The sequence below is a fragment of the Trichoderma gamsii genome (genome assembly GCF_001481775.2).
Source record: "Trichoderma gamsii strain T6085 chromosome Unknown Scaffold_10.2, whole genome shotgun sequence".
NCBI lineage: Eukaryota > Fungi > Ascomycota > Sordariomycetes > Hypocreales > Hypocreaceae > Trichoderma > Trichoderma gamsii.
In genome coordinates this window covers 676,550-697,972 of record NW_020171347.1, presented here as the reverse complement: position 1 = coordinate 697,972, position 21,423 = coordinate 676,550, and the positions used below count along the sequence as shown (strand labels likewise).

General features: G+C 44.3%; 4 protein-coding genes across 4 annotated transcripts; 2 read left to right on the top strand and 2 right to left on the bottom strand.

Moving 5' to 3' along the window:
• Positions 1-721: 721 nt before the first annotated feature.
• On the top strand, positions 722-1,896 carry TGAM01_v203837 (beta-Ig-H3/Fasciclin; the record flags this gene model as incomplete). Its single annotated transcript, XM_018803853.1, has 3 exons — positions 722-1,254; positions 1,330-1,714; positions 1,783-1,896. 3 exons carry the CDS (start codon positions 722-724, stop codon positions 1,894-1,896), a joined length of 1,032 nt encoding a protein of 343 aa, XP_018662904.1.
• Positions 1,897-6,283: 4,387 nt separating this feature from the next.
• Positions 6,284-9,174, top strand: TGAM01_v203836 (peptidase; the record flags this gene model as incomplete). Its single annotated transcript, XM_024549295.1, has 3 exons — positions 6,284-6,445; positions 6,529-7,733; positions 7,800-9,174. 3 exons carry the CDS (start codon positions 6,284-6,286, stop codon positions 9,172-9,174), a joined length of 2,742 nt encoding a protein of 913 aa, XP_024406000.1.
• Positions 9,175-10,662: 1,488 nt separating this feature from the next.
• On the bottom strand, positions 10,663-17,562 carry TGAM01_v203835 (hypothetical protein; the record flags this gene model as incomplete). The annotated part of the gene is made up of 4 exons (XM_024549294.1): positions 10,663-12,044; positions 12,106-12,750; positions 14,249-16,558; positions 16,620-17,562. 4 exons carry the CDS (start codon positions 17,560-17,562, stop codon positions 10,663-10,665), a joined length of 5,280 nt encoding a protein of 1,759 aa, XP_024405999.1.
• A 1,557-nt stretch (positions 17,563-19,119) lies between these two features.
• TGAM01_v203834 (hypothetical protein) lies at positions 19,120-21,193 on the bottom strand (the record flags this gene model as incomplete). The annotated part of the gene is made up of 7 exons (XM_024549293.1): positions 19,120-19,383; positions 19,455-19,531; positions 19,591-19,786; positions 19,861-20,400; positions 20,463-20,662; positions 20,725-20,818; positions 20,891-21,193. The coding sequence occupies 7 exons, from the start codon at positions 21,191-21,193 to the stop codon at positions 19,120-19,122; spliced, it is 1,674 nt and encodes a 557-aa protein (XP_024405998.1).
• Between the last annotated feature and the right edge of the window lie 230 nt (positions 21,194-21,423).

Sequence of the window (21,423 nt, the reverse complement as noted above, 5' to 3'; positions counted from 1 at the left end):
AGAAGAAGATAATGGCGGGGGTGAAGCCAGGGGCGAGCGGCTTGAAGATATCTGCCGAGAGGAGACACCATCTCTCTTAAGTCCGCTGCTGAATGCGGCTCAACATGTAGTGCTCTTATACAAAAACAGTGACACTGGACATGCTATACATGGCTTGGTTCGCGCTGATTGTGGTATGAGCCTGAATGCCTAATTCAGTATCTGATAAACCGCACGAGGGGTAGAAGCTGGCCATGCTGTTGGACTACAGCCGCAGCCGCTAATGCCGCGATGTGTTGAGGAGCGATTGGTCTGTTCCAAGGGAGTACATGCAGCTACTTCCATTCAGTACCAATATGGACGTCTAATACAACCAGGATAGGGCCAATCGTGTTGCTGATATCGCCCAGGGTTTCTCCATTGGCCGCATTATGAACAACTGCTTGGCTCAAGTTTACGGTTGCGAATGCGGCCTACGTTATTGTATCGTACCTGAGCCCATGAAAAGATGCCTGTTAGTGACTATCTACATATTGCATACAAGACGGTTACTCCATTTGCAGGGCTACCAGATGTACAAAGAGCCCTGCCAACACGTATAAAAGCTTGGAACTTCTCGACTACACAGCTCTCGCTTCTCAACTCTTTTCTCCTCATTCTTTAGCTATATCGTCTATTGTCAGTTCTAGCAGTTTTGAGACGCTTCATACGCCGCCATTTTCCACAACAGTCTAATTGCAAGATGCGTGGGCAACCTTTAGCAGCTCTCCTTCTAGGCTTGAGCTCCTCGGTCTTTGCCGAGCCTCTCATAGATGTGCTTGTGACTTCTGGTGCCGCCAATTTTGCCACCTACATCCAGTCAGATCCAGATGTTTTAGCCAAATATCTCTCTGGCCAGATCCAAACTGTCTTTGCACCATCAGATTTGGTCCCGCCACCTGCAAGTCTATCAAGACGCGCTCCTTCACCAGCTGATGTGGCCAAAGCGGAGATCCAAGGCTCAGAAGACCTCGCCGACTTGAAAACTGCCAGCGGCTCTGAGCCAGGTTCCGTTATCCCAACTGGCACCGACTCCGCTGGGCTAGGTGGTCAGCCTCAAGTTGTCACCTCCGATACCAGACCTGCAAATGTGACCAACCCGACTAGACGTTGGGCATCTTCGACTAACCTGACTGGACCATCCTTGCTGAGGATTTCATCTGGTTTGGGGAACATTGCGAACATCATCCACGCAGACATTCCCTTTGACCACGGGTTCATCCACATCACTGACAAGTAAGTGCTGCTTCTGCATGGCTCATACATACTATGTAACAATGAAAGTGGGATTTAACGTTCGCCATGTGATAGCTACTTCACTCTGCCCGTGTCAATCTCTTCTACAGTTCAAGCGCTCGGGCAGACGACGTTCTCCAGTTTAATCAGCGGTAGCAACATAACTAAATCGCTGGAGAGCACGCAATTCGCCACCGTCTTTCTCCCCTCCAATGCAGCCTTTGCTGCGGCCAGCGTTGGCCCATCCGTCAGTTCATCCACTGCCTCGCTGATTTCCAACCACGTCGTTGCGGGCTTTGCTGGCTACCTGCCTGTACTCAAGGATGGCACTGCATTGACGACCCAAAAGGGTGAAAGCCTGGTCATTAGCATCCGTAACGGCATATACTATGTCAACGGAGCCAAGATTATTCAGGCGAACATTATAACTGAGAACGGCGTGGTGCATATCATCGACAAGGTAAGTCTGCAGCCAGTGCCTGCTACGTATAGCGCAGATTTACTAACACGTTTTTCTTCCCCTGTTAGGTGCTGTCAACTTCATCACCGCCTCCGCTTTCTTCGGGTGGTATGCTTTCCAAGACAACTAGCTTTATGTGCCTGATTGGAGCTGTTGCTGGGGCAGTGATGGCTCAGCTCTGATCCTTCGTCATGATTTGGAGGGCCGACTTAACCGGCTGGAATAATAATATTGGGAAGTGTCTTAATAATTGGTCCAGATTTGAGATGCTAGTATTGATATACAAGGATCTTGGCAATATAAGTATATGTATGCTTAGATGCTTGCTTGTAAAAGTACTTCGTAGTAGCCTTGTAGCACGCAGTATCTTATGTACCCAGTCTGTCAAAGGTGTAAGGCGAATTTGCAGTAAACACAAGTTTCCGAAGAGAGCTTAAGCTAGTTGCCTTACAGAGCAGATCCATGATTGTCATTTTCACTGCTACGCGAAACATCGTGATTGGACAATCATTTTCGAGCTGTCAGAATCAGGCACTTTTCAGCTTCGAACTAGATCATGGCTAGTCCGAGCGGCCCAATAACCGTTGCGTTGCAGTAACTAACTTGAGGCTAGTATTATGCCTCTAAAAACGGGCTGGCCCGGCTACGTTAGTGTTCTTTTGTATGTGATATTTGTCTGATACGCCCTCTTGTTCTGAGGCTGTAAACTGTTGACGAGTTGCATTTGGGTTAGTGGTGAAATGCATGTCTCACAAACACTTCATGCCTCTCGCCGCTGCTAGATTAGCTGTCCAGAGTATTACTGGTAGACCATCTCCTCCCCCACGGATTACGTTCTAAGTTAGTTACGAAATGCAGCTAAGAGAGTATAGATGAAGTTTTCGTCCCTAGCTGTACCGGGCATAAAGCTGAATGCTGCGGAGATTCGAATCTTGTTGGCCATTTTAGTCTAGGATCATACCCGACAGCTGCAAGTTGGCGAGAAAGATGTTGCCGAATCGCATTGTAGTACCTGCAGGTAAAATCACAAGTACACGGCATCAAGAAATGCCTACGGATAAGAATGTGATAGGTATATTGTGTCATTCAACTTTCGAGTCACAATCCTTGCTCGAAACCCATACTATTTAATACTACCGCTTTAGCTACCGTTTATTTTCGACATCGCGGCACTGCTGTATAATCACGTAGTAGCATTGAAACTGAGGGGAGACTGCGTAGCAACCCCAGCATTAATAACCATGCAACGGCTTCAACGCAACGATGCCCGAATAACCCGAAAAGAGTTAAATTGGCAGCGACAGCGTCGTATGTAGATATGGATGCATGCATGATGTATGGACTCACATCCGAGAATTGTGGGCTCCAATAGTAGAAAGTCTAGTATAGAAGAATGTATAGGCATATACTTGTTTGGAAGCCACCCGGTTGTTCTCAATATACTTACTAGTAGTATCATATATAGCCAAACGCTCCTAGTGTACCAAATGAGATACATTGAGAGAAGGCATCCAATACCGCCCGTGATGTGTAGAATTGACACCCAACGGCCAAGGGTCTTTGTGACGTACCTACAAGTAGGCTGCAACAAATATGGCGATTGCTTCCGAGCCTTACTAGAAGCATTGTTGTACCTTGCTAAAGCTGAAATCAAGGTATTGGGGCACGGGTGGGGGCTGAATTCATCCGGCACGCCTGAAAGCATGCCGCTCGTTTGTAATTGGGCTGTTCGTTACACAGATGCCGACGAACCTGTATCCTCAACCAATCAACAAACATCACGTATACAGGCAACTAATTTCACCTGAAAGGTGGCAGTAATCACTTTGTCTTACCGCATGCTTCAGCTACTCCGCTCTGTCACCGAACCAATGTCTCAGCCTATCAAGTGGATAGCCAGCCCCCCCTGTATCATGAGGCGACATCTCTTACCCCTCTCCTAAGATCCTAGCCTCGAAATAAAAGAAGCGACAGAGCATCGAGGAGAGGCGGAGCTCCTGCGGCCTGGAGTTTGGCTGTGTCGGCTGCCTGCTATTATATCTAGACCCTAAAGTTATATGGTGTACATGAAGTTTTCTGATTCCAAATTGATATAAACAAGATGTGAGGCAAGAAAAAAGGATCAAAGTTGAAGAAATTACTTGATAGGAATACTCTATTGATGGCCTTTCTGACTATGGGATATTCTCTGTCGGAACGGCAGTTTTTAAACCGCTTTGGAGTTTATTCATTGTATACACAGGACTTGGACTATGGAAGAGAAAGTGAACTAGGTATTTTACAGTCTCGTTTCCTATGGGTCACCCAACCTGAGGTTAAATGGACGTGAACTCTCAGAACAATATATTTGATACAGTGGCATTATCGCTCAATAATACTGTTTGTAGTAGAAGTATATATCTGTATCTATTACTTGTTTTTCATATCAATAGTCATGAGAAGTACATGTTCATATCCGTTGATCGCCTCGATGATATCTCTCCCGTTATGGTATACTACGCGTCCGTAAACAAAATTACATTCACTGATTGACATTGAGTTAAAATCTACGGAAAATGGCAAACGAGTATGCGAATAGCTCCAAAATTGGCATATGAACTCATTATAAGCTCTTCTTTTTTCCCATAGCCTCTGCATCCAATGGTGATCCAGACTGCTTCCCGGAAACATAACCCCATCTCGTATGAGAAAGAGAAAGAGTGATTGACGAAAATCTGCCACCAATCCATCAAGGTGCTTGAATCCCGCTGACATCTTATATCGTCCCCAATCTCTCAAACTCCTGCTTGTAAACTTCGTTTCTGTGCCTCAGAACTCGAGTCTACTGAAAGCCATCCCTTAGATTACCCCGTCTCTATGCTGTCTAAGTCCTCTTTTGTTACTAACTTCAATAAAACAGAAACAAGTTATTTATAGTCTGCATACAAAGTCTCAGTAGAAACGGCAATTACCATAATTATGCATAATTCGGCCAAATTCCCTCTCCCATTACACTTTCTTGCAGATCCAAGTACGCAATTCAGATCAACGAAGACCCCCTTCGCACTTCCTGACTGCGCTAGTCAGTGATGATCAGATTCAGACGTAAAATCTTGGCAGACAACATCTACGCCTTTATGAGAGGTTATAAGAGCTTCTAAAAGCTATTGAGCTCACTCCTACGAATATTTTAAGCCTGTTGCTTCATTGGCTAAGAGAAAAAGTCGCGATGCGTGAGAGCATCCAATCGAGGAATGGCATAATACTCATTGAGGCGTACGACAGTGCTAATGATGATATCCCACTTAATTGGGGCCATTATAACAGAAGACTGAGTAGGAAGTCGTATTGCTGACTCAATTAGTGATCTTGGCATCTAAGAGCTCTGATACATCCCAGAGCTTCTGGCCTCTTATCGCTCCAGCAATCCACGTTCCGATTCTCGTCTATCAAAATTGACGAAAGTATCTGAAATCATAAATGGCAATACTGTAGCTGTAAGTTTAATCAGCGCCAGTTATTTTATTTAAATATTCTCATGTACCTTGATATTCTGCTCATGCTCATCTCGTCAAATATCTGTAACGCACGATCAGCACGCATGTACCAACAACCATTACAGTGAGACAATAACAGTGCACTACAAAACATTTCTCATAATTAGCGCTTAAAATGCCCACATGTCTAACTAGAAAATGAGCGATCACTCTTTTCATCTGGTAATATCCAATCCATCGTTCCCTTAGTCCCCACTGGAGCATTCTTTCAAGTACCTTTGTCGCTGACTATCGCCGAGGAGCTAGCAATGAGTACCGTGATTAAATGCATTGCAACAAGCAAATACTAGTAGTATTTCCATTTGAATATTGTTCTCGTTCATGTTGAGCGACACCTCAGTATTTACACCAAGCTTTTCCGGCAGCAACGGAAAAGGTGGTGGCCCGATATCACCCAAGGTAACTGGACTGCCAAATCAGGCAGTTCCTAGCTCTGCAAGTAATTTTTGAATGCAAGAGGTGCACGTTACATATGACAAGTAAATAGAGGAAATAGGGCCAAGATCTGGCTTTGCAGAACAGTCATGCTCGAAATTTTTGACTAGAGTGCGCTTCAAACGTAAAAGTACGAATACTAACGCATACGGAGATGTCAACTCTGTTCTGCAAATTGTCTGTTCTGGAAATACATGCACTGGATGCCGGTAGGCTGACAGGATCAGCACGACAACCGCGAGCGACGAGGCTAAGGCCATAATTGGTAAAATATATACTATGTAAGAATGCTAAAACAGGGGATGTTAAATTAGTGAACGATATACTGGTAATACTCGCATGAAATAGTTCTGCGTATAGGAAAACGCGCCGTATACAATTCGATCCCCACTTTCTATCAGAATTGGAAGCTCGTTATCTTTACCATGACAGCATACGGAGAGAAAGTCGGATGAGGCGATCCCAACTTGGCAGGCGCAAATACAACGTGAGAATTTATCGATTGAGGTATAAAGAACAGAGGGCGCGCGAGCAATCATGCTCGCCTTGCCACCGACTTTCTTTCTGCAATGCGAATCGGCTAATCGTTTAGCATCAAATGGTGTCTTACCTCCAATTACTGCCCCTTCTGGGCGTATTGTTTGCAGGTGGTGTTCACTCCAAAACACCCAGTGTTGGTGATGCCGCTGACGGAAATACCACGGTGGGAAGCTGGGACTATGTTCCCGGGGCCTACATTATCGAGTATGAACAAGGCCATGTAAGTTGACGCATTACGTCTACGTCTAAGTTGAAAGAGAGGAAATCAGTTGTGAGCTTAGTCTAAATTCTATGAAAATGCAGGAAAACGAGGCATCGCTATTTAGCACCCTCCATACACATGGACTTCCGGCTTCTAAGCGGATGAGCTTGTCCTATTCGCTCTTCAAGGGAGCCTCAGTCCAATTGGACGCTGTCAGCCTGGATCCTCAAGCCGCATCGACCAAGATCGCGTCCCTTGCCCCTGTGAAGAACGTATGGCCCGTTATGCGCTATCAAAATCTCGAACTCGGTAAATTCGCGTCCACAAGCGGCGTTAAACGCAATACAGGGGATTTTTCACAGCATGTGTCCAGAACTGTAGCAGACATCGACACCGGATATGCGCCACATGTCTTAACACAGGTCGATAAGCTACACGCAGAAGGGTACACAGGCAAAGGAATCCGTGTCGGTGTTATAGATTCAGGAGTTGATTATAAGCATCCTGTTCTAGGCGGCTGCTTCGGTGAAGGCTGCATTGTTGCCTACGGAATGGACTTGATTGGCCCCAACTTCAACGGCACAAATACACCTGTTCCTGGTCCACTTCCATACCCAGATTGCCTTGGCCACGGGACACATGTCTCTGGAATCATTGCGGCCCAAAAGAACCCTTTGGGGTTTGTTGGTGCCGCTTATGGCGCAACTCTAGGCATGTACAAGGCACTGGACTGCGGAGGTGGCTCTACCAACGATGTACTAATGGCATCATTCAACCAAGCGTATGAAGATGGCTCAGACATTATCTCTATCTCTATCGGAATTTATTCTGGGTGGAAAGAGGACCCTCTTGCAGTCACAGTGTCGCGAATAGTTGACGCCGGCGTTCCGGTGGTTATCGCCAACGGTAACCAAGGCCCTGCTGTCTTTAGCTCGGCTTCTCCTGGTGATGGTGCGGGTGTCATGAATGTGGCATCCATTGATAACACAGAGACACCTTTTCTGGGAACTGAGGCTTTTACGAGCCTTAATAGCCCCTCCGGTAACTTGACTTCTTTCGCCTGGTTACCTGGAACGCCTGCATTCCCGAACATCACTCTGCCGTTATGGGCTGTTACTCCCAATACTACGACAGATGGAAGCTCGAGTGCTTGCAGTCCGCTCAGCAGCAGCGCGCCTACAGATCTCAGCGATAAAATCGTTCTTGTGCAGTTAACTGGCTGCGATGATCCCACTATTGCGGCTAACCTTGCGAAGAACAACGCCAAGTACATCATGTACTATAGCAGTGATGATGACCTCGATGAGTAAGTATTTGATATCCCTTTTGATCGTCATTCTATTTGGCTAACCATATTGTTTTTCTTTACCAGTGTATATAGCGTTAGTACCGCTCCCAGCACTCTTGGTGCCGGCATGGTGCCCTTACAGCAAGCCACGATATGGCTAGATCTCCTCAACAAGGGAACAGACGTGTACGCGAAAATGGTTGATCCTCAGTCTGCCAATCCTGGAGCAACATACTTCCTAAACAATTCCACGGGTGGCATTGTAAGCGATTTCTCAAGCTGGGGTCCAACTTGGGAGGCAGATGTAAATCCACACATCGCGACCCCAGGAGGCTCAATCCTTTCTACGTATCCTCTGAATATGGGAGCATACTATGTCGACTATGGCACGTCCATGGCTACGCCACTTATGGCTTCGATATATGCTCTGATCATGCAAGCACGATCCATCAAGGACCCCAAGGCGCTCCTGAGCATGGTATCATCGACAGCAAAGCAAACAAAATACCGGGATTCATATCAATCCATATTGTACAACGACCTTGCTCCCGTGGCGCAACAAGGAGCCGGATTGGCGCAAGCCTACGATGCGATACACGCAACAACCACCCTAAGCGTTTCAAGCATTTCTCTCAATGATACGGACCACTTTGTCAACAGCACAGATTTTACAATTAAGAATGGTGCTAAACAAGCTGTGACCTACTCAATTGGGCATATCCCCTCCAGATCCAGAGACACTTTCAAGGCTGGCGTGTCAACTCCATCTCAGAGCTCCAATTCGAGCTCCTCAGCAGCAATTCTAACTTTTTCGGATACAAAAGTCACAATTCCAGCAGGCGGATCTGCCAAAATTACTGTCGAAGTAGCTCTTCCTCAAGGGCTGAACGAAGCAAATCTCCCTGTGTACGGCGGATACATTACTCTAAATGGCACCAACGGCGAGAGTCTTGTTCTTCCATACTTGGGAGTATTTGGAAGCCTAAGCAGTCTTCAGGGCATAACTTCAAGCAATGGCTACATTTATCATTCGACGGGCCATTACTGGCAATCAGCTCCTAACAATGATACTTGGACTGTCCCATATCCTTCAGTGGGTAGCCAGCCTCCAAACCCGGCAGCTATTGATTTCCCTGCGCTCTATATTTTAGTCACCACTGGCGTGCCTCTTATAAGAGCAGACATCATTCCCCTTGGCAATACACCAGCTAGTACCACCAAGGTTCTGGGCGTCGATACAGCTGGAAGCTTCCCTGGGTTCCCTGTTCAATGGGTATTCTCGAACATTTACCAAGCTCCGTTTAACGGCGTGACTCAAGAAGGCATCGTATTACCAGAGGGCAACTATGCCGTGTTGCTAAGAGCGCTGAAGATATTTGGAGATGCGAATAACCCTGATGGCTATTACACTGTACAGACGCAGTCATTTAATATCAAGTATAATTCAACGGCGGCTTAATTAAATGTTGAATGGTCCTATAGGAAGCATATAAAGACTATTTGAATATAGAAATACTAATTGATTGAAATCTTTGCAATTTTCGGAGAAAAAGTATTCTCCATGTGATATGATCTTAAATGTAATTACTAGAGGGCTATATATTATATGAATCGTGGCTATTACCTACTCTATAACTGTTAGACTGATTCGCTCTAGTTATTAAGCAAGCCTTACACTTAAAAAATTACAGATAGGATAGTCTATCTCCTAATTTCTCTTTTTAACTGAAGAAGTTATAGTTTTGGCTTACTTTGATATAAAATCTACATATGGTCAGTTTTATATCTGTCTGTTAAACTACAGCTGCGTCCGAATTGTATAGGTAATACTTGCGGCCGGAGATCTTAGTTTTCAAAAATCTGCAATACATAGTCCAAGATAAGCTCAATAGACCGATTTATACGGTCATGAGATACCACAAAGCACAAGGAGCTTGTTAGACGTAGAAAATACGTGTGGTTTGCAGTATTATTCAACATACTGATATCAATAGTTTATATCTCAGTAGTAATGGATGATTGTGGGCTTTTAGACTGGTAACAATCGCTTTTCACCACTCCCATTCATTCAAGTTTATTCTAGTGTCATAATCATCTTAGAGTATTTCCACAATTGCAAATTCTTTCAATAGTGTAGCATGTAGTTTCAAATGCAAGCTGGTGTTGTGGGGTATTCAAGCTTAAGAAGATACTACATACATAGATGCTGTTGGTAGGTGATTGGCAAATATAGGTATAGCGATCGAGAGGGAGAGTTAAAATGCACGGTTTCATCTCTACGCTATTAAGTCTTAGAAGCTAATACTTCTGAATGAACATCTTATATCCGCTAGATAAGTTCTATTCTTAACATATAGAAGTGAAAAGATCCCCCCAAAAGATGGTACATATGTGGCTTAATATATAGTAGCCTAGTGCAAGCTCTCTAAGACAGCATTGCTAGCTCACTGCGTAATCCTGGTTGGACAGGTATCTTTGTGGAGATGCATAGAGTGTTAATAAGCTACAGTGATTGGCGAATTTGTTATCTCCGCGAGATTACACTTTTCAAGTGATTGTTAGATGTACAAGCAATGATTCCAAAACCAGACATCTAATATAAAAGACGTGCTAGGCTATCATGCGGGATCTCAAAACTATGTTGCTTTTTCCCGGACGATTACGAACAAGCATATGTTTAGTGGCATAACTCTAATAGCCGCTGAATCTATAAGGTCGGACTAGCATGGTCAATACTCGTTATTAGTTACCGATTTAATGAAAAATAATTCTACGGGAATTATACTTGCCTTTTGAGGTCGATATATGTGAATAAACCCTTCGTAGATCATTAACATATCAACATAACAGATTGTATTAAGTACATTTTCAGCTGATAAATTAACGGATGTATCAACCACATCTTAGAAAACACTCTTAACTATCTACCTATACAACAAGCCACTATCTATAACTTCATCTTTTTGCAAGCCCGAGATACCGCAGCTTGTAGGCTTCTTTTTGAACTACGGATATTGTTATCGGTGAAAATATTGCTTGGCTGGCTTTCTGCAGGCGTAGAGATTGTTCCGCTAGGATTTGTCGAAGATCCAGAAGGGCTTGACCCGACGCTATCTTTGTTAACTGGTGACATTGTGCTCGATCCAATGCCACTTTCTTCTGGTGAGTCTGCAGAGACTTTTGAATCTTGTGGAGGGTCACCTTTAACCGGATCTCCCATATCTTTCCAATGCCAGTGAATTTTTATGTTGTGTCCAAATATGACAGCTCCATTAGCTTTGAGATCGCCCAGCGGCTTCTTTTTGATCATAGACTGAAAACTGGATGGAAACAAAACCTGGACAGGATCGTGATGCGTTTTTGTTCCCTTTCCAACACAAGGGCATGCTTGGAAAGTGTCTTGTTTCATATGCCATAGCACGTTTTCGCAAAGTTTCCTCGGATTAGATGCAGCCTCGCCATCCTTTTTCATTATGTCTTGTAAATCCGTAATGTGCGCTGCGAGATAAGACTTTTCTTTGGGAAGGCATGACCAAAGAGGACAACCAGTCGTTTTGGGCTGGATTAAGTTACCGAATCCCCGACCAAATAGGACGACTGCATGAATGCTTCTAGTGAAATCAACCCATCCTTTGCCAATTGTTTGTAGGGTGCAAGCGTGACGGAAGATCGGATCACCAGTGACCAGATCAATGAAATCCCATCCTTCGAGTATACTTCTTGGACGAGATTTGACCTTAATTCCATTTTGTCGTCCTTCGTTCGTCTGGTATTCAACCAGTTTCTCCATCGTGTTGTATAGGTGTTCGACTTTATCTTCCAATCGATAGTATATCGTTTTTCGTGTTGAAATATACCGGGTTTCCTGTCCATCGCTTATTGCTTCGTCGTAGGCTTCGGTTCTATCCACATACAATTTTAAATCCCGATTCCCCTGGTCTGCTAACACGCTTTTCGCCGAACCAGTTTGATCTTGACCATAGCCATCAGTCAACTCAACAGGATCTAAAAGGAATGCTGAGCCAAACGCACGTTTATAATGCACAAGCGAAGCCCGGAGAGTATGAAGCAAAGCACGAGCACCGTCTACTAGCCAACCTCTCTTATCTCCGTCATCCCACATGATGAAGTATCTTGAAGATATCCACTGAATCTTCTCCAAATAGGCTGATAGAGAAAGGTGAACAGGCTTTTCTCTGTTGCCAATCCTGAATTTTGCTGTTCCTGAAATATATTTACCGGCTGTTATCTCAAACTTCTCTAAGGCAACACCACAACGTGAAAATGGAAGCCCCGATTTCTTAACGGAATATGTTGCTGCTAGAGTACCTAGTTAAATATTCATTAGTTATAGAGCTTACTAAAATGACATCATTTTGAAAAGAATTACCAGCTGTAGCAACTGCTTCCGAGCACCATCCGATAACGTGACGAGTAGACTCTAGCTCAGACATCTTGACATCTGTATGGCCAAGGTTCCAATCCAGGTAAGATATGTGATCATCTGGACGCTTATTATACATATAATGCCAGACCAGAACGTTATCGAATCGTTTGGTGGGCACCAGCATGCTTGAAAACCCTTTCACAAATACTTTGGAACCAAATGCGTTGACATATCGCGTCTTGACTAGGGCCGCCATCATGTTAAGCGGCATCTCCAAACCTGTATTGGTCTCTGATTTTTGTGGTATCGGAAATCCTGGTACAATGACGGGCCCTTTGAACATATCGTGCCAGCACTGTCCAATTGATTCGACATATGTTGTTTCGCACTTTTTAAATCTGAATGCAATAAAGCACTGCAAGCTTTGAAGGTCCTCGTGTTCATATGTATCGGCCACAAGAATCTTTTTGTCAAGAAACGGGACACAGTACACCGCCTCATTTGGGAAAGGGGATGGCTGCAGTGCAGCACCGATCCATGCTATTTGCTCGCCTATTTCTGCCACGATGTCCGGAACTCCCAGAGCCTCAATAACAATTTTAGAGTCAACTATCGAGGCCCAAAGCGTTGTTCCATCTAGAACATTACCTAGAATATGTTAGTAATCGCTTCTTAACTGCTTATAAACTCTTAAAATATGTTTACTAACGAGTAACTTTATTAGTACGATTGGTGGATAGTAAGTTTTGTATAATTTGAAGAATTTCGATACCCGTTAGCATCGACGTGGGATCCTGTGAGCGTGATAACATGGTCAAGCATCGAACCATATGAATCATCATAGCCTTGAGCGTCGAAGAATGCAAAGGGACTCCAATCAATATGATAAACGGCTTTTACTCTTTGGATCGGCATTTCTTTGCTTCCATCAAGTCTCAAAAATAGATCAGTAACAATGTCCTTTCTCAAATTGTCCATCAAATCTGGCTTTGGTCGTGAGAGGAATAACTCTCTGTGAAGACGACCTGATAACCATTCAAATCCTGGGTTGTTGAAAAGCAATGTTTTAGACTCTTTAAATTCTAAAATGCTTGTTTCGTGAAACTTTTCATCAACTTCGTACCTAGGGGTCGAGACTTCTGAGCCCATGTCACGTTTCGATTCCTGTAGCCGATCTTCTAATCCATTTGTAGCCTCAAACCAGTTGTCCATTTTTTCTGCTAGTGGTGGCGTATATTCGCCAACTAACAGAGCTGTACATTTATCTCTGAAGCATTTAGTAATATCACTTCAAAATTAGTATTTGATGATGAATAATATTGTAAACAGTCTTTGACTCACTATCTGTAGTCATAAACAAAAACCACAATTGTACGTTGCGCTTCAGACGGCCGTCCGTGGAGTAAGTTTAAAGCGAGACTTTTCCATAGCCTTGGCAAAATAGCTGAAATTCGCCGTATACTCTGATCATCTAATTCTCTGAGAGTCAGGCGCTCTAAAAGGCCTTCAGCAATTTCATTAACGTAGTATTTTATCTTTATTTTAGAAAGACCCGTAAAATATGAGTTGGCCATTGTTGGATCATTAACCTCGGTGCCGGAGATATCTGGGTTTTGAGGACAAGGTGATGTTTCTTGTGAGAGAGATAATCTTGGTATCATATTGGCGTGGGAATGATTACCAGCTATGTCAAGGATGTTAGGGACAGGAGCAGAATTCCTAGGCATGAGAGAATTGTTGGAGCTATTGCCAGGTATTTCATGAGCGAAGGAGAGAGATAAATTCGAATTAAGAGTACAATCGAAGTCTTGAAGTCTCTCTGGCTGTAAGAGTTGGTCATCCTGTATGTGACTTGTATTTTTTTTTTTCCCGATGTCATACGGGCTGATCTGATTAAGAGTCGTTACACTGTAGTTCGGGAGAGACTCTAATCCAAGAAAAGAAATCATAGAGTCTGAATGGACTTCGCTTTTTATACTCGTATTCCGTAAATCTTCGCCGGTAGGTTTTGAACTATCAGCTGCCCCATGTTGAACAGAAATCTTCGGAGATTTGGGATCAAAAAGAACAGATTTGTTAATATACGTGGAGCCCGCTGCGCTCATTGCTTTGGTATGAAGTAGTAGATTAACAATGTTTTTATGACCTCCTTTAGTAGCCCACGATAGTGGAGTCTCGCCAAACGTGTCTTTGGTATGTATATCAATGCCATCATATGAAAGCAGAGCCCTAATGACAGATTCATGGCCACTCTCAGCAGCGTAAGATAATGGCGTCCTGCCATATGCATCCTGAACATTTATGTCAACATTCTCATGCGTAAGCAAAGCCTTGATAGTGGCCGTATAACCTTTCTCAGCAGCGTACAGGATCGTCATCTGGGCATCAATAATCTTTGAGTCCAAGTCTGTTTTTCCGAAAGAAGACAGATATGCCATAACGAATAATTCATCGGCATATTTGATAAGACTATACAAAACACCGTGAGCCCGTCTGAAAACGTAGCTCTGTCCAAGATTGGTCTTGAAGTTTTCGTGTCTGCAGTATTCTTTATATAGGTCGTGAAACGCGGATCCTTGCGGTAAACTTTTCTCTTGAGATCTCAAAAATGCTTTCACCACTTCGCGACTGTTGTTGGCCAGCGCCGCAAAAATTGGCGTGCCATAACGCTCATCACCAACCTCGAAATAGTTTTTCTCAGGAAGAATATTAATTAGATCTGGCAAGTTCTTCTCTGAAAAGATATAAAGTAGTCTTGTTGATTCTGTATATCGTCGGATACCATATTTTTCAAGGGCGTTGTTGATGAGTATCCATCGTTGGAGAGGAAAATTTTTGAGGAAACCCTGTTGCTCTATGCCTTGGTTTTGAGATGCGTTGGCATGATGAAAAAGATTCAGAACTGCGTATTCTAGAAATGGAAAATCTAGGTTGACCGAGCTTCTCAATTCTGCCGCTTCGGAAGCCTTTGGTATAAATTTCGGCAAATGAATATCTTGAGACATTAGTTGAGCTAAGCAACAATCCTTTAGAAAGTCGTGGCTATGACCGGTCAAATTGCTAGGCTCTTCGGACCACTGTTTGCCGTAACTTCCTAATAAGAAGTCTCGAACAGATTCATGGATAAACTGAACTTCAGAAGCCCGATTTCGTGTAACTTCAGCTAGACCCTTCGATGAGCTCCTTACGAAAGCCTTCATCCTATCTAGTCCTATATTGTCTTTATCCCATTTACCTGAGCATTCTTTATCGCACTTGAACTGGACAGCGAAATAGAGCTCCGGTGGCTTGAGTGGGCGAGACGCGAAGAGGATCCATTTTAGACAAGCTTTTAGCTGATCACCATTGTCACCATCTTGTGTAAGAATCATCTGAAACAAGTCGTTTAACCTTGGTGGAATTTCTTTAAGACGGCCACGCATCATTTTGATAGACATTGCGCTTCTAGAACATTCCTTATTAAGAATGTCAAGAACCAAGACAACCCAGAGAAAGATTCCAGAAGATTTCGTGAGAATTTCCTGCCGAAGTGAGTCGTATCGAAGCGGGTCAGCTTTATTCGACCTGGGTATTCTGAGCTTTGACTTGATATACTGCTGAATATCGTCTGTATGCCCAGTTTCGTCCTCCAAGATAACCTCAATTCCATGTTGTATGGTCACTGTTGGGTAATGCCAACTGGAAAAACATACTCGCAACGAAAGTTGCCTTTTATTTGTACTGTCACATAGTTCCCCAAAAAATGAAACCATATCAGCAACTTGGTCCTGATTGCACTCATTAAGAGCGTCCACGAATATTGTTAGCGACCTACTGCCAAGTTTCTGAACAGCGTGTGCCAACGTTTGCTTTAAAGATGCATCTTGCCATCTATTCCGTTGGACAGTCTTGGCGCCATCAACGGTCATCCATTCCAAACTGTCTTTCGTCTCAGGAATCTTTTCAAAGAGTTGATGGAGAAGAGAGCGGTATAGTCCCGTCGTTGACTTCTCGTCGACGGTGCCCCATGCAAGAAAGAAGAAAGAAAGGATGATTTGTGACGAAGCTCCATTTGCGCTCAGCTTGGCTTCTTCAAAAAGAAACTTCATCAATGTTGACTTTCCAGTGCCTGGATTACCCTTGATCCAAAGCAGACCACCGTGATCCGGCTGTTGTGCCATGTTGTGCCAGGATGTGTATTCGGGCTTATCAAGGAACCAGCGACAGGTTCCTCTCTGGGCGGCTGTTAGATATGTTACACGCTCGTCAATCTTGTCAAAATAGAGCTGATCTATCAACGACTGTTTTGTATCGGCGTCGATAACGTGGCTGACATCTGTAGCTGCCTTAGGCGTCTGTCCGACGGCAGTGCTAGGTTCTGCATTGTAAGGTTTCCAGTGTCTATCCGAAACAGAGTCCAAATGCTCTTCATCTCGTCTGCGCTTACGGCCGGCGCTCATAATTATTCGTTCTGGCACTGAATCAAGAGGTTAGGCTAGGTAGGGCGGAGTAAATAATCTGTCACAACACGAGCTTACCATCGTCGGGCGGGATTTCAGCCAAAATCGCTTTGGCATAGGCAGCAGCCATGGCGGCAGCGTATGGCTGCCAGTCTTTATTTTTATGTTCATCTCCATAATCACAAACTCCTCGGATGACGCCAACGGGAATGCAGTCCATAGTTCCGGCTGCTTCCATCTCAAGTCCAATAAGGCCGTATTTGTCCCTTAGCTTATCGCGTTTCTGAGCATTCTTCATCAACTTTTCCCCTGAGCCTATTGATCCGTACCATACTCGTGTCCGCTTGGAATCTGGCCTTTGCCCTCGCTGGACCAAACGCTCAATCCCATCTTTATCGAACTGATAAAGAGCATCCGTATCTTGTCCAGGATCATTAAAAGTACCGGAAGAATGCTCTTTATTCTGTATACTTTTGTAATATGGTAAAAATAGGTTCGTATCATTCGGCTCTTTTAGTTTTATGCTGGTAATGGCTGATCTGACTACAGTTGCTGTGTTGGCCAATGCATAACCATGATTTAGAAGCTGAAACCCGTCGTTGCTTGTTTCTTTTCCTAGATCGTAGGCTATGAGTCCAGCGCTATTACCCGTGGCCAAACCAACAAGAACATCGCCAAGACGGATATCGAGCGGCGGATGTAGCGAGAGATTCGGAAGACCCGCTGCGACACCAACAAGCAAACCGAACCAAAGGTTTGGGAAAAAGTTCTTGACCTGGCTCGCAAGAGAAGCAGCAGATCCAGTGCCATATTTTTGACCGGCGGGAAAAGTTGCAATAATAACGTTATGCCCACATGCATCGCCGGCTTGGAAGACATAATCATTTCCGGGAGCCATAGGGAAGCTGCCATTGTGCCTGTTATCCAAGAGGTGCAGCGCAGCCCGGGCCTCAATCTCGAGCGGAGCAAACCAGGCGACTGTATAGGCGGCAGGATCCAATATATTTCTCGGAGAAGCCATGATCGCTGAAGAAATAATAGGGTCGTAGATCGGGCTTCGAAGCGAAATGGAGGTGTTAGCTAGAGCCGCGTTCTCGCGCGCCTTGTAGCGCTTTCGCGTCAAAATTTCGTCGATTGGGTAGATAAATATACATAAAATAATGCGTCAACAAACAGTCGCTTGCAAATCAAGCAGGACATGGGAGCGGACTGTAAAGACAGGGGCAAATAACAATAGTCCAACGACAAGATTATTCCTAGCATACAATGGTTCAAAGAGATGTGTTGGGGAAAAGGTGCCTGGGAAAAGCAATGAGGCTGATCGGAAGTACGCCTTATGCAGAGAACACTGCCCCTCGCAGCCCAATCATTCAAAGCAACCCAATCAATATAGAAATGGTACATTTTGATTGGTCGGTCTACTTCTTGCCTTTATATATTGACCCATCTGCCGGGATTGATGCATCATGAATTTGTGACTGAGCCTCAGTCAGATAAATGCAACATATAGATGAATAATAAAAACTCAAAGAAATTTATTGCTATTATGCAGTTATTATATCACGTTGGCTGTGCCTAGTCAACCAACCGCAAAAAAACGAACGGTAATATCTAGGCTTTGTGAGATCGCGATCCTCGAGGTGCGATGCAACAGCAACTCTTGTTATTTCCAATAGCTTTTCACGTCTAATATATGTTCTCTCTACAGTCTGTTCAAGCGTTAAATATTCGCACGATTTGGAGGGTCAGTCTATTTTGCTACCACATTTGCATTAGTCCATATGCCTAGAAGTTGATTTGAGAGAATAGGCATGACTTTCAGCCTTCTTCTACCTGAGTGTTATGTAGCTTTGTACGCTGCAAATGTTTATATGTGGTGTATGCCGCTGGATCTTTCGTTATTCACTGCCCCGCAATCGTGGCTCCTCGAACCGTTCTGTATTTTCTTGCTCTACATCTGTAGGCTCTTCCTCAAATGCGGTTTCTCTACAGGTCATAATATACCTCAATGGCGTATGTTGGTACTTTCTATATGCAATACCCACACTCAACATCTGTAGAAACCAATTGTAAACAATTCCTCGTAAAAGTCTGTCTTTACTTTGAGGTAGAGCAGTTAAAGCTGTTGATGGTTTATGGGATAGCTCGACTTGCGCTTAGTGGGGCGCAACATAGCCCATACGGGTCGGGCCGCTGCTAGTAAGGTTAAATTAATTAGAAGCAATAAAGGACTGAGATCTTGGTATGGTATGGTAGCAGTAAAAATTTAGGTTGCGGCAGATTGCTGTCTTATGAACACATGTGCCCTGGTTTATACCTATTCAGTCCATAAAAAGTACGGTGAACAGTGATCAAAACTGCCTGGCACACGAAGTAGAACTATCTCGCTACAGCATTGATATACCCGGTGTTATAGATTTGCCTCTTTAATTATTCCTAAATGCTCTTTTTGTTGGAATCAGTGGAGATTGATCGGCACAAGTATTATTTGAATGAATCAGTATTTTAGGTAAGTGTATATCATTGTGTCGCAAGCTGTGTTGTCCTTCATGCGGGGCGCATACGCGATATTCCATCTTTAGTGGGCAAATCTAAAATCTAATCTCTTACTGCCCTGAATATTCTGATTGGCGGCATATTCCTTCCTCGCTTCTTCGCTCATTGAGTTCCAGGTCTTCTCGCGCTGCTTATTTCGGAAGATATAATAAACCTTCGCGAGAAGGAAGAGTACAATTCCAAGTATATTGATAATGAAGAGATTAAAGTTGCCGCGGTGGTAGAGCGGAGCATCACTTTCCACGTAAATGTACGCAGATATGATGCTGCCAACTTGAACACACATCTGACAAAATATAGGAATTAGTAAACAGCCGTTGAAGTAAGTAAGTTTCTGGGCCTCGAAGCATGTCTTACATTGTATATCGCAGCCGATACTGAGCGTGTACCCACATTGTTAGAATTCTTCGATGTCCAACCAACTAAGATAGCATCTACAGGACAAAAGAGTTAGCAGTATTCGTGAAAAGAGAACTGCGTATCTGCAACTTACGGCAATACGGGTACGATGTCAAAACCGTAACGAGAGCGTACGTGCCCCATTGGTCAACCATAACACCAGGCCACCAACGCAAGGCAATAACGCACGGAAGTGTCCAAAGAACTTGTATCATGGACACCAAAGCACGCTCATTTAGCCATTCCGATATTCGAGTGATTAAAATGAGATTGATAATATGGAATATGTTCTAAAAAAAAGTCAGGTTAATCGCATGGACATTGATCGCCCGTCTGCGACTAAATTGTTCTTGGCAACACTTACAGATGGAATTGTCAACAAGTTAGTGGTGAACGGGTCAAATCCTATTTTCCTTAGTGTGAGGGTAATATATGTCCCAGGTGGACTAGGAGGTATAAAGACGACAACTCCAAGGATGTAAATCGGCCAAAGATCGAAATCCTTTAGCGTCTCCCATAGTCGTTTTGGTGTAATGGCTTCGCGGTTGTGCATATCTCCCTTGGAAGGATCATCTCTCAGGACTCTGTTCACAACAATAGAGACCTCGCGGTCGGTAAACCAGCCTTTGGGGCGGAACCATGTCTTAGTCTGCACAGCAGAAGCTGGCATTAGGAAGAAAGAAGCAAGCCCAACAACAAGGGTGATGAGCCCTTCAACGAGGAACAGCCATCGCCAGCCAGCCCAGCCGTGAACACCGCGGAGGTGTAACAGGGCAAAAGCGAGTAATGAAGTAGCAATTCCAGTGACGGATAGAGACGTCCAAAAGTAACTGAGGCGGACTGGCAGCTCGCGGGACGTATAAAAGTAAGATAGCCAAAGAACGATGTCAGGAATAAATCCTCCCTAGTATTGTCGGTCAGCCTAAGAACTCAGATGATGATGCGATAGTAGAGTCAGTAGCAAACCTCCAAAAAGCCTAGAAGACTCCGTGTACAGAGAAAGCTTGCACGGCCGGTCAAAGCGCACTGCGAAATCGCAACAATAGACCATAAGACCATCTGTACAGGAATCCACCGGTCTGGGCCAACCATCTTCGAGACGAGCTGCGATGGAAGTTCAGCACATAGGAAAGCAATTCTGAATACACTATTGCCGTAGTTATAATCTTCATCCTCGTTAGAAGTAGATTCATCTTATGGCATGGTGATACCAGAGGTGTGTATTTACCGTTTGTGGTCAATCCCAAGTCATCCAGCATATTATCCGACACAGCCTGTGCAAGGTTTCCACGATCGACTTGGAGGCCAAAAAACATGACACACTATGTACCTCATGAAGGTTGTTAGCAACATCCTAAGTAGCCATTAACGGTACTTATGAAGTATTGACGCACGGCCCAGAGGCAAATCCGCCAATCCAACTTCCTCACGAGGCGGCGCTCCTCTTCTTCAGACCAAGTCAGCGACGGGTCAAATACATGCCGACACTCGTACTGTGACTTTTCGTACACATCTCTCCAGTGCTGAGCAACGGCTGGGTCTCTGAATGGATTTTTCTTCTCGTCATATCCGCCTTCCTCTGATGCTGGAATACCACTGAGGAGCTGAGCCTCGCTGGGAGTGGTAGACCCAATGATACTAGAAGGTACTTCTTCAGTGCTAGTAAAAATGGCGATGTCTTTCCTATCCACCGCCATGTTGGAAATGAGTCGGGAGCGTAACAACTCAGCCAGAAAGACCCTCTATGGCAAATTCCAATCCACGCAAATCTGCCAATGGCTTCCACTGTGCTCGGGTAGCTACAAAAAGAAAATCGATATATCGTCCAAGGAGAAGCTGACAACATATAATGATAAGCCCCCTCATGACTTTACTTATAATTCCGCATGCTTGGCATCTTTAATAATGCGCTATGATTGCGTGCTAG